This window comes from Coregonus clupeaformis, chromosome 3, assembly GCF_020615455.1.
Source record: "Coregonus clupeaformis isolate EN_2021a chromosome 3, ASM2061545v1, whole genome shotgun sequence".
Taxonomy (NCBI): Eukaryota; Metazoa; Chordata; class Actinopteri; order Salmoniformes; family Salmonidae; genus Coregonus; species Coregonus clupeaformis.
Genome location: NC_059194.1, coordinates 9,017,610 through 9,031,279, shown reverse-complemented (window position 1 = coordinate 9,031,279; position 13,670 = coordinate 9,017,610). Strand labels below are relative to the sequence as shown.

The window sequence follows — 13,670 nt, the reverse complement described above, 5'->3', positions numbered from 1 at the left end:
CAGTGCACAGTAATGGAGTAGTGTTTGGAATAAGGAACTGTCCCTATTTCTCCAATTACATAAACCACTTATCACCAGTGCTGTGCAAAAACAAAAATACTGTTAATTCAGTGTTGTTGTGTAAAAAAAACTGTCTCTACTAGGTACAAGACCAACCTAACTTAAAGTGATGCAGTGGGTCAAAAGAACAGGAGCAATTTTGGGGCTTCACATTATTTAATGTATTCTTCAATCCTATTAAGGATTTGAAATACTTTTGTCTTCTACATCAATTAAGTGTTTGTTGTTGGTTTGTCAGCTGTCCTTCTTTTTAAAAAGAGAATTAGTGTCGCAACCTTATACAGGTTCATGGTGAAAAGCATTTTGCTACGACTCAATAGAAACAGAGCACACATTAAAGGTGACTGACCCGTATCAAACACATAGCTTAACTCAAATAGATGCCCGTATTATCATATATCCAGAAGGAATGGCGGCGTTTCATGCATGAGTGAAAGAGCCTAAGGTTTGAAGTCTTGTTTGTGTAGCAAAGTCTGCTCTGGCTTGTCTCAAGAGCCCTTTGTACAGGTGATACATGGCCCATGCACTCAATCAACAATTTTCTTCCATCGCCCTCTGAATCGTAAGAGGGTGCGCTCTCATGTCACCACGATCAGGTAGCTCTGGAATGATGCCACAAATACTACTGTCACTACCGCAAGATGACACCTCCATTCCACATGTCAGATTCCACCTGATGTGAAATATGATACGATACTAGCTTGTCTTTGTGTGTTAAAAACACTGAAAGCCAATGCTACTTATTTCTCCCAGCCGAATGTCTCTGGTTTGGTGATAACAACATGCTTGCTGTACACATGCCCTTAGTAGCTACATATACCTCTAGGACAGCCCCAACTTGGAATATTAAATCAATTTTGTTTGATAAAAATATATTTTTAATTCAGTGAGTGAGAACTAGTGTGGCTATTCTTAATAATTTAGTTCAGGACAAGATAAAAGCCTAAAAGCTATTTCACAGATTATATCTATTTAAAGGATAACAACTAAGATCCTGTGAGACCTATGGATTGGGTTTATTTCATCAGCAGCAGCGTTCCTGTCTTATCTTTGACGTGTGTTGACTTCTTCCCACCAAAGCGAATCTTCAGTACAAAACATCCGTGCCTCATTCAGAAGTATTCATTCAAAAGTATTTTGAAGTCATACACATGCTACTAAAGACGCCGGATCCCACTGAGGGTCACACCCGTCGCTATGGGCGGGCCATAGGGGGCCGGGCCCGCCCCCCAAAATGCTTGTGCCCCCCCCTCACTTGAGGGAATTTATTATTAAATATACGTACTGTAGGCTAATTATAATTGTGCCCTGCCCTCCCATGCATTTCATATGCCCCCCTTAAGACTGAGGTCTGGCGACGGGTCTGCTGAGGGTTGAGGAAGAGGGCAAAAAAACAAAACCTTTTCATTTTCTCACACTCTCAACAGATTAAGTGTTGGAACAAATTGGAAAATGGAGAGGTCTTCCATACTTGTCTTTGAGTGTGAACCACTTGTTTATGTATTTAACTAGTCACAGGTTTTATTCACACAAAGGCAGCTAAAGAGGTTGGGTGAATGCTGGTATGGTATCCAAAGGAGGTATTTTATATAGGCTTTTTTACTGTAAATGGATCCAAAATCACAACTGACCATATCGTTTTTATGCTTTCAATACACTTTAAGAAACTGGAAAAGGGGAATCTTTATTAATAGAAAAGGGTAGTGGCAGTTATAACATGTGATGTATAGTAGTGTTTTGGTGCCCTGTTCCAAAACAGAGTACCTGATAGGAAGTCTGATGTACTTTGAACCTCTTGCTCTTGTTCTTGTGTGGTGACATTTTATTGGATACGGATAAGGCTCTTTGGCAGAGAGGGTAAAAAAACATACTCAGCTTTGGAAAAAAAACAATTTTAAGCACCTGTAGCAAAACACAATGCACCATTTTGAAAACAGTAAGGATGAGGAATTTTTGTAAAATGGGCCAAGTCACGTCTTCATGGCATCTGAGACAGCAGGATGAAAGAGGCCCATGGTCTGGGCAGAGGAAATGGGGGTTGAGTAGGCGTCACCTGGACAACTGCCTGCAATTGACAGGATCTCAACCAGGCGAGACACCCTCTAAACCGACAAAATATGCAGTCTCCGTGCAGAAAGGGTGGCAGACAGTTGTTTTGAACTATGGAGATCCTCCAATTTGGGTGGATTGATGCTGTTGATATCACCAGAAAATGGTTGTAGTTGAACGTGAGATTTTGCCATTATTCTAACGCTGAGTTCCAGGGGGCGTTTTCTGGGCTTTTTGTAAACAGTACAACAAGGGAACACTGCACAATGGAATAGTACTACTTCTTGGTGTCAGCAACCATCTGTGATCTACGTGAAGTAGAGAGAGTAAAGCCTCATTTACAAACAAGAAAACTGCAGTTATACAATGCCCCACCCTAGAGATCTATCTAGATTAGCAGTGTGTTGTGCTTCCAGATAGGACATTTTTGTTTTTACTTGACATGGATGATAACGGATGTTGACAACTGTCCAATGTCTCTTGGTAGACATGGATATTTGTGGATCACAGACACCACTGACACTGTTCTACCCTCAAGGTCTAGGGTTTTAGAACAAACTGTTCAGAAGACATCCCACCTCGGCCTCGTTTCCCAGATAATTTGTTGCATTAGGTTAATTGTTTGAGTCTGACTTTAAGTGCATCATTAGCATCCAAGCAGTCTCACAAAAACCCTTGTTTCACTATAACATATATAGTAACTCTCCCATCACTGATAACAGCACCCTATGCAAAACGTTTAACCTTTTCTGGTGTTATGTGAAACATGACCTGCTGGTTTGGCTATAGAGATGAAGTTGTCATAAGGATGAAATATTGGAATGAAAGAGAATCACTGAAAGATTCCAATAAGTGTGGCATAGTCAACAACATTATGTTGATAGAGTAGAGGACACTTACTTTAGGAGGTATGGAAATGTGTGAAACTGTGTGATTGCGTGAAATTATGCAGTTATCCTTTCTGGTGAAAGAACAACAACAAAAGAGAGGCTTCCAATTTTGATAATCTTTTCAAAAAGTCACAATATCATTTAATATAAAACACCTTAAAAGGTGTAAAACACCTTATGAGTAATCCTCGAAGAGATACCACTTGCAAACTGCAGTCAGGGAAAGGATCCACCTGGAAGGCTGGTGACTGCAATGGCAATTCCAAGTGCACACAGAAATATCTGAAACATGCATTACTACATTGTACAAAACCAAAAGCAAAAGAATGGGAACCAGTTTTGTTGCCGTAAGGCTGAGAGTCAGTGCTTCCCTGTTGGCAACAGGACAGTCTTGATGGGAGGCATCTACCGATGTGTCTGTTAGTTGTCTGGTAGTGAGGATTTAGCTTCGTCCTCTGTTTAGACAGACAGCTGAAGGGAGAGTGAAAATCTAGTGTAAGGTAGGAAAATGACTTGACAGAATCAGGTCTGAAAAAACTTAGTAGACTCATTGATCATTGTCCATTTCAGTGGAACTAAATGTATGTCTGTCCACGCCAAGAAGTCCACATATGATCTATAAAAGAGAATACGTGGTTTGTAAAGAAATACATAGAGAACACGTCATATCCTATAGCTTTCCTCCTTGTCCATAATGGCAGTTGGTATGCACATTAAATAAGGATACAATGTCAATTTTAATCATCCGAAACATTTTACTGTACAATCCCACAATGCAACAGTCTTTACATAAAATACATTTGAATGTTAAGGCCTCAGGCATCGGCTCCTCCTATGCATCCATCTAGATATGAGTGGTCACTCCCCAACAAATGGCCCACCCACATTTTCCCTTAGAAAAATCATCAATATTACTATTATATTCTTATTATGAATTACACCCCCCCCCCCACACACACACACACACACGTTCAGACCACAGATGCCAGGGAGGTGACGGAGGTCACCTTGTTGTCCTCCGCCCAGGGCTGTAGGTTCTGTAGGGCGTACAAGGAGGAGTTGTGCAGGCAGAGGGGGTCCTGCTGCAGGGGCTGGCTCAGGGTCTTCTGAAAGGCCTCCTGTTGGAGCTGCAGCATCAGACGGTTGGCCTGCTGTCTCTCTGCCTCACGCTCCTCGGCTGTCTGTCTCCTGGTTCCACAGTGGGGAAAAGGGATTGTTTTTTGTCTAAACAATGCCTAAATATTCATATGTCACCATAAATCCTACTTTCAAATCAAAAAGCCAGATACTTCCTGAAATATAAGTATTCAGTCCATCAAAAAGTGATACTGTATCATTCAAAATAACTACATAAAAAAAAACTCTACCATGATTAATTATTTTTACCTTTATTTCCTTTGGATGACTGTTATAAAATTTTCATGAAAACAATGATGTATGTCATTCTTACATGGATATTATGCTCTATGTATTTACATGTGATGGTTAGGCCTGCATGTGCAACAGGGTCAGAAAAACACCTCTAAAATATTGTTTCATACACACCATCCTCCTTTCATTAGCCACACGTTATTGCTAACTACATTATCCTAATCCAATTTCGCTGCTGTTCATTTGATCATATGCTTGTTACTAGCGTAGCCATCCCACAAATACATCCTTCATGCACATCCTATCTACACACTATGGGGAAACATCATAAATCACACCAAAACTAGCTCGGAAATCAGGAAAGTGAGTTAGCCAATTCCCCGGTTATTCATGATATGCCATCTAGCCGTTCTTTTTTTCATGTGTGTTTTGAATTTCAGAATTCAACAGAGACGTAACTGATCACTAAAATACAAACTGTAGCATTACATTTAATTGTCCTTTAAACAGATCTTGATGTTTTCTATAGAAAACATGGCCCTGTGTCGACACCTTGCATACAAATACCTATTGAAATAGGATCTCAGGCTTTACTCTTACACCTGGTATTAAAATGCGTCGTGTGCCAGCTTTTCCCATGTCAGGTGAAGGTCCGCCAGATCTGATCACAGGACACATTTTAATACAAGGTATGCCAGAGTCTATGAGTCAAGATGACTCAGATATACAGGAACTACTACTACATTAATTCCCTTTAGTTCCTTGTTTGACATCAAGGTTAAATAAAGGTAAGGTATTATAATTTGATAGTCCATTCATTTATTTCATATGACCATAAACAACAGTTTGAGTGAATTAGGGGGAAGAGTTTCTGCCATGGACAGTGCACTCAATTATTCAGACTAGTGGGTCAATATTGCTTTGGACAGCACCTTTCCAGAAAGCCTTTAAAGAACAGGGCTAATTGTGCTTGGTCAAGGGAATTGGCCTCCAAAAACAAGTAGGAGCTAAGCTAAGCAAAAAAGGTGTTTCACTGTCACAACAAAAAAATGGGCTGGGCACATTATCTACCACAGGAATATAGTATATTCATATAAAACATCACAAAAGCTTGCTCACCACAAGCAAAGCAATTCACATACCATATTTAAACGGATGCACAGTTGTTACTTTGTGTCACTTCCTGCATCAGTCTAATGTATCATAATGCTTCATCTAATTTATCATAATGCTTAAGTCTAATGTATCCTAATGCTTAAATCATACGGCAGCAAGAACAATGGACAGCAGCTTTGAGTAAAGAATATATCCTTTCTTGAAGTAAAGAATGTCCTAAAAGTAACAATAAAAAATGCTTTAACACTGAAAGTGTTGAAGAATGTCTAGAAGTGTGTTGCTGTAATGTGTTGCAGCAATGTGTTGCTGTAATGTGTTACTGTAATGTGTTGCTGTAATGGGCCCCTACCGCCATTTTGTCCTCCTGTTCTGGAACCAGGTTTTGACCTGTGCATCCGTCATCTTCAGGGCCTTGGCCAGGGTGGCGCGCTCCGCTGACGCCAGGTACTTCTGCCGGTGAAAGCGTTTCTCCAGCTCGCAGATCTGCACTCGGCTGAACGAGGTACGGGGCTTTTTTCTCTTGGGTGGTGTCCGGTTCTGATAGGGGTGGCCGATGCGCCGGGTCACGGAGAAGGGCGAAAGGGCTGCTGAGAGAGAGAGAGCAAGCGAGAGAGAGAGAGAGAGAGAGAGAGACACTATGTTCGTTTTTCAGAGACGAACCTTGGGCAAGCGAGAACCTTCTCTGACATATTATACCATTCTTTGTCATAGATTTAGTTTGCATGATCACCAGTGTATATTATATGGGTGATTTTGTTGTCCATCCCTAATTCAACACAATATTTCAGCATGTATCTTTTTTTTAAACCAGGAATTAGCCAACATTTAATGGTTCATCACTGGCTATTACCACTTGTAATATGATTACAAGGTAAAAACGGTCCTATATTAATGTTTTTCTCATATCTAATGCATACAGTTTTTCAGTACATGTCCTATTGACCTATGCATTTTGGTATTTGAACAACCCTGATGGAAACCAGGAGAAAACCAACCTGGCCAAGATGAAAGGCACATTTAACAGAAGACCAGGGAAGTGACTCACCTGGACAAGTACCCTTTCGAAAGGGATAGTCTGCAAGTGGGCCAGTGTCTCGCAGGTGAGCGAGTTCTGGGTAATAGTGTTTGGCTAATGTCTCCATAGAGCTCCAGGTAGGGACCCTGCCGATGTCCCCCTTGGGGAGAGGGCAGAGGCCTGGCAGGGCCGAGGGGGCTCCTGGCCTCCCACTGGGGTCTCCTGCTTGTCTGTCCTCTGCCTGCTCCGCTAAAGAAAGGGAGACACAGTCAGGGACCCACGTGGAGCTGTGGGGGGCAGGTGGGGGTACTCTGGAAGTACCTCTCATTGCTTTTATCTCAGATGGGGATTTGTCATTTAGTACAATAAGTGCCTTCAGCTGATTGGTTAGGCTGACAGTATCACATTTGGTTTGGTGCCAGTTCATTACAGTTAGCTTCCTAACCTATCCAGTTATACATAATAATTAGGCGATATGTACAAGCTACATTTGTTCACTTTTTTACTAATTAAAACCTGATACAAAAGAAAAGTACTTATCTCAAGCATTTTATGGTAAATTATTTGTACCATATTGTCTATTTCGTCAGGCATAAATAAATAGAACATTCACAAATGTAATATAATATGTTTGGATATAGAGCCCTTCTCAAGCCCTATACTCATCTAGATCCATAACCTGTAAAACAGACGTTTCTGTCCAAGGGAATCGGGAGCATGCTTCCTTCTTCCTCACAAGCTGTTTGCCTGTTGTCTTACAGTATGTTTATTGGTCTAGTTCTGTCAGAGAGCTCACCAGCAGCCAAAATGCATATGAAAACATTTCCATAGGTGTCCTGGGGGACCAATGTTACCTTGTTGAGAATTTAGTAACCTGGATTCAGTGTGAACAATCAAAATACATTTTCCACAGAGGCACTTTGGAGATGAGATGAAACACAAATGAAACACAAGCCACATAATGCCCTCAACAATCATTTCAAATCACTCCCAACCTCTCTGATTAGTTATAAACATAAATGGCAGAATAAATGACTCACACATGATAAATAAATACACTTTCAAAATGTAAATTGGGTACATTTGTAATATAATTGTAAACATTGACTGTAAGTGCTGAGTTTTGAAAAAGTCTTTTTAATCTAGAGAGGGTCCAACCCTTCTTTGCCTGAGGATAGAAATGAATAGGTCACACATTTGGAGCAAGCATGTCTGCTCCAGGCTCAACATGCAGGTCTGGGTACAGATAATACCACATTAGACTTCTATTTCAGGCCATCTGTGGACAAGCTAATGGACCAGGCACATACAAGCACGTTCACATGCAACCTAAGAGTAACACGCAAACAGACTGCCATCCAGTCAAACTTGCTAGAGGGCACCTTCAATCTAACTTTCATTCTGACATAAGATTTTCCACATAAACAATTGAACCATTTGAAATGTAACAATATTCCTATGGTTGATGACTAATAATTCATGTCACAGTAGAACAAAAGCCATCATACCATAGGTTTTTATTTTAGGTTGTCTGTGATGTCCCTATTTTTGACCAGCTTCCAAAATAAAGAGCTGAGCGTGTGGTAATATCCCACTAAATGCAGCAGTGTGCCTGGAGCCCACAACACACCTGTCTGTCATCAAAACCTGTAGACATTTATGGAACAAGGCAGTTTGTTCAATTTAGCCGTCAGCCTCTTTACAGTAATAGTCTTTATAATGTGATGTGATTGCGTTTAATAATCAGCCCATATTACAAAGGACATCAATAAGTTGTTGTCAGAATGTTTCTGCATGCACAGACAATTACCACAATAATTGTATTCATTGAAGATATACTGTCATTTCCCATAACTGAGCAAGGCCAAATATGGAGACAGAGTGGTGGACCAGATTTCCCTCAAAGTCTCAAGGTCACTGAATTTCACAAACCAGAGAAATAAAATTGAACATGGTAAAATTGTTAAAGTGTTATGTATTTGATTTCATTCAATAGTTGTATTTTATTTTCACTTGAAAGTTGCATAGAAAAATGTTCAAGAACACATTGCAGGAATTGTTCTAATGTATTTTGCTCTAAGGGACGACAACAGAGATGGTGGAGAATACTAAATCTGATGCCTGGGTAATATGATTTAGCATAAGCGTATAAAAAAATAAAATGATACCGTAGAGAATATGGGACCATAATAAAACCACTTATACCTAATAACACCTTTCTGTGACAGCGCCTCTCTTCCCCACTGCGGATATTACCTGTGTAGCAATCTAATAAATATATATAAAGAATTCTAACGGGGATATTGAAATATAACTTGAACATATTGCTATTTATTACACTATGAGGCAAAACAGAGCCATTTGCCCCTGCAACACTGGCTGAGAATAGAAGCAACTTCCTGAGAAAACTGTTCAGCTTTCCCTGTCAATATCACCATTACTGTCGCCATCTTTAAATAAATTTATTCGCGGGGAAGATCATTATTTCTGACACAGATAAAGCACTGTTATAGTAATGCAATGAGATGTATAGCCATAGTCTTACCTCAATGGCCATTATGGGACCTTACACAGGTACAGCAACCAGGTACAATGTAATCACATCGTATTATTCATTGTACTTACAACTGTAGTATCTGTTAGTGGTTTTGTAATTACATGACATCAATGTATTTTATGGTAGGCTATATAATGTCATTACTATAAACACTAATCAGCTGTCCTAATGCTAAAATCTCAAAATACATTAATTATTGTGGGTATGGATGCCATTCATTAAATTACAGTTACCTCACTTTAAGATTATACTGTGTCTTTTACAATATTTTACACGTTTTTATGGCAATGCATGCAGATATTGTAAAGATATACGTTACCAACAACAGGCCAATGGGCCTACATTTCGATTTGAAGTATCCTAGTTACCCATTTCTACAGAACTTAGAGCCATATGAACAACTTTGTTTATTGACTTGAGGGGACAAATCTGTTTATGCACTTCTCTGCTTCATTAAACCTGCAAACTGCCAAGAAGTCAATCAACATAGAAACATGTGGTATTCCCTTACAGCGCCTTCCAATCTGTTGAGGTAGAGTATGTCCGGTCTGTTGTGAATATCACATCTCCAATCGTAGGCCTGTTCGCTGTTTCACTTGCTTTGACACTTGCGGTGAAATTCAGCGCTGCAATCCAATTTGAGAGGGAATTATAAAAAAAAAAAAGGAGAGGTCTATTTCAAGCATCCAGAGAAACGCTTTACGGTTTGAGATATGAATTTAGGCTAAGGCAACCGAACAGACAGGTGCTGACTGCTGAGCTAAGTCATCCAGCAACTAAGATATATATTTTATACCATCTTCTATACCATTTTTAAAATTATTTTTAAAGGTGGAAATACAATTTAGCCCCTATGCTACAATAAAAAATAATTAACTCAAATGAAAATCGATGGCAAAAACATCCTTATGTTAGCTATAGGTGATTTAAAAAATAAATGTCAAACAATGTTGACAAATGGCTACACTGTAATATCCTACTTTAAGCACTTTCAATAAATCTCAAAAGATAGGCCTTTTTCTCAAATGTTGATCACCAATTATAACAAAAAGTGATCACTTAAAATGAACGTCTTGTTGGTGGATGGTTGAAGATTAGGCTATAACCAACACCAAAGATAAACCAAATGAAACAAGTGTCCCTTTGTGACTATGAATAAAATTGATAAGCATATTTACATAAGATATTTTACAGTTGACATATCGTTCTCTGGTTCAAATAATTAATGAGGAAAGCACGTCATTGTTAATATTTAATGCGGGCCAATCCATGATGGTCTTCATTTTTCTCTTCATGGTGGTGACGTCATGCCAGAAAAACGAATATCTCGGCCGAGTGGGGGTGAGGTTATGGTCATTGTAGCCAAAAGCAGGCCATCGAACTGCCAGCCTGTCGAATTAAGTTTTCATTTGCACGGCAGTTATAAATTACTACTACCCCTTTCTACAATCCTACAAATGTATGAAAAAATGAAACAGTAGGCCTATCATGTAATAGGCCTATCATGGCCCATGTAACCCTTAGTTTAATGCCTTTTTCTATAGGCTAATCGAAAACACCAGAGCCTATGTGAAAAAGGATTATGACAGAAGCATAACAGATTTTGATTTGTTGTGCTTTTGCTAAGCCTAATTTTGGAGAAATGGCAATTTTTCTCATTTCCCAAAATGCGAGAAAAACGTTGGTCAAAGGATTCCGGACCTGCAGGCATATACAGTAGGTCCTATATTCACAATCACAGCCACAATACTTGGATTAATTATTCTTCTATGCAGAAATCACGTGTTTTTGTGAATGATATAGATAATTAATTACACCTGCCAATGTCATATAGACATTGAAGCGTTTACAAGTTTAAGTGAAGCGTTTGCAATATTATCCAATTTACCTTGACAGCCCAATGGTGAAGATACAATGTCAATTCAATGGTTTATGGGCGAAATAAACTGTCCGGCCGTACGCTAAATGTTTAGATGTCATACTTCAAAGTTTATAAAGAATTTGACACAATTATTTTCCTTTTTTATTTTCTTTCAATGGGGTCAGTTAGGCTGGACGTAAGACTGGATAATTGTTCAACACTGTGTTGAAGATAGTTCTATTAAAATAAGACAGCGTTTATTCAATAGGCCTAGGACACGAATTGCGTTGATGCTTTGCATTTATTTGCATGATATTCAACGCGGAAAGGGAAATGTCAAATAACCCCGTGAATGCTAAACACAAAAAATAACATGTTTGTCCGGTGTTGATAGTGACACAACTATAGACCTAGATAGTGACTATGAATAGGCCAGTAGATCACAGACAACATTATTTACGTAGCCCACCTGCAGGACTGCATCCTCAATGACTTGCCGTAGACTGAATCGCTACATTTAGATCCTATTCTTGGACGAAGCTATAGGCCTATTTGCCACAATGACTAAGAATTAGCTAATATGCCTCAAAAAGTAAACGTATCGTAATAATGATAAGAATATGCTAGAAAACTGTTGGTTTTAATTGTTGTTATTATAGTAAATTGTTATATTGCTATTATACTGCTACAATAAGCAATAATAATAGCCTATTAACAACAACAATACTCACAGACATAACAGCTAACCTATTATTTTTTATTATAGCCTATTGATACTGATGTTGCTATTATTAAACTACATTTGGATGGTGTTGAATGGTGAATTTTATATTCAGTAATCTCTAAATCTAAAAAACAGTAATCTCTTCAAATCATGTCATCCATTTTGTATGGGAGCTATTATTTTGATTAGGATGTACGAGGTAATTTATCAACGTTATCCCCTCCATTTATATAGATTGAAAGCCGCAATCCTAACGGATGACATTATACCCATATCATTATAGAAATGTACATAAGATATTTTCTTAACAATACCTGCAAGTATTCACTTGCCTTTAAAATTAACTAATATGATACAGACAGGCCTTGATGTAAAATCGAATTCATCATGCCATATGCCCGGTCGCACATATGATTTGATAAATGAGTCTGTCAAAAAATTGGCTACCATGCCTTCATAATTGACAAAGTCAAGATGCTAAAACAAATTTCCTAGGCATATGGCATACTTTTAAGGATGTGGGTTCAACTGACAAACAACAATTAAAGGTGACCTTTATATGAATTATATTGAAGTTTGAACCTCCTTTCCACTGGAAAATATATGATATGCCTATGGAGAAATCCATGAAGCAATAGTCCCATTTTGTGACAGAATTGTAGTCTACATAAACATAAATCTTACCAGTGAGTCTGTCCTTTGCGAATCTTCTACTGCTCTCCATCCACGGGAAGGTAAAGTTTGCCGCATTTCCCATACTTGGCATTGAAGTCACTGAGGGGATGCCAGCCGCGAGGCAAGGCGGATGGGTCGGAGGTGGCGGATGCGGATTCGGTGGCATGGGTCTGTGAGCTGGTACCCTGATAACACCACCGGCGTTCCCTCCGTTTACGTTAACGTTCATGTTCATGCTCACATTCATGTTCATATTCACGTTATAGGAACCAGCGAGCCCAGCCGCCATGGAGCATGCCGGGTTGTAGACGCTGTTATAGCCATTGGTGTAAACGTTTGGGGCGAGCGTGTAATCCGTGTCGCTGGTTCGGTTGGGTAGCATGCAGCTGCTGGACTGGTCAGTGCTGTTCAGTATCTGGTCTATTCCAAAACTGATGGGCTCGTGCTGCTGGTGTGTCTGGTTTACCTCTTCAATTCCAGTGTTCTCCATTGCTGTATTGATATTAGCGTCTCAAAACGACTCATATGTTGATAAAAAAAAGTATGCTATATATTTGTTTTCCTTATTGTCGCAGTATCAGACGCATAAATGATACCCACGTCTGTGTTCAGGTCTTTTAGCCTAAATATATTTCCTTGAGCAGTGCGCGACCCACACTGTCCGAAGCGTTGCCATTATCTGTCCAGAATACATCGACACGGGGTAGGCTAAAATGCACTGTTAATAATCCATCGGGATAGATTGGGAGTCTTAAAATGCATATCCATCACCTTGTAGTATGTACTTTAACATATTTGCTTGCACATATCACAGTAATCGATAGATATCAATAGCCTATTGGTCATGTAAAATAGTTAGCCAGACTACTTACAGCCAAATCCGCAATTTGAGGAATTCCCAAATTCCTGTGAAGAGGATACTGGCGCTCTGTTCTGGCATTATTATTACGACATCTCCAAAAGCAGAGGGAATTGGCGACTCAACCTCATCGTATCAAAAGATGTAGCAAAATGAAGTGTTAACTGTGCTAAACATGAGAATTAATTGGAAAGGATTGCTCTGTTACAGTGCGTCTTGAAGTGATTTCAGCAGCTGAGACACCCCTTCTCCCTAAATCTTGCCATTCGGTCATCCATTGGCCCCCGCATTTCCAGTTAGACAATGTTTTGCAGCCTGCTCCCTTCTCTTAAAGAACCCGCAGCCAATTTCCAGTTGCAGTCCCAGTTTTATTGTGCTGTACGACATATAGTGTACAGTCTATCAAAATATAACTGTTTAATTAGGCTACATAGGCTATCACCAACCTTAATCCCACTATAAAAAGATGACATGAACAACTGGCTAATAGATA

General features: G+C 39.4%; 1 protein-coding gene across 5 annotated transcripts; it reads right to left on the bottom strand.

Annotated features, from left to right (window-relative positions):
• Window positions 1-1,744: 1,744 nt before the first annotated feature.
• On the bottom strand, window positions 1,745-13,440 carry LOC121541728 (T-cell leukemia homeobox protein 1-like). Of its 5 annotated transcripts, none has more exons than XM_041851017.1 (5): window positions 12,328-13,438; window positions 6,532-6,750; window positions 5,836-6,073; window positions 4,007-4,187; window positions 1,745-3,470 (listed from the first exon to the last, which is right to left on the bottom strand). In XM_041851017.1, exons 1-5 carry the CDS (start codon window positions 12,806-12,808, stop codon window positions 3,459-3,461), a joined length of 1,131 nt encoding a protein of 376 aa, XP_041706951.1. In that variant the 5' UTR covers window positions 12,809-13,438; the 3' UTR covers window positions 1,745-3,458. The 5 variants fall into 5 exon arrangements, with proteins under 5 accessions (XP_041706951.1, XP_041706942.1, XP_041706934.1 ...); XM_041851008.1 differs by having other exon boundaries at window positions 1,745-3,615; window positions 5,836-6,070; XM_041851000.2 differs by having other exon boundaries at window positions 1,745-3,615; window positions 12,328-13,437.
• Window positions 13,441-13,670: the final 230 nt, after the last annotated feature.

Excerpts from the sequence above, each read along its gene's own strand:
- LOC121541728 (XM_041851000.2), bottom strand. The coding sequence starts at position 12,808 with ATGGAGAACACTGGAATTGAAGAGGTAAACCAGACACACCAGCAGCAC. Across the intron at positions 6,751-12,327 it reads CGCAAAGGACAGACTCACTG|CGGAGCAGGCAGAGGACAGA; the intron begins GTAAGATTTATG and ends CCCTTTCTTTAG. Across the intron at positions 6,074-6,531 it reads TCGAAAGGGTACTTGTCCAG|CAGCCCTTTCGCCCTTCTCC; the intron begins GTGAGTCACTTC and ends TCTCTCTCTCAG.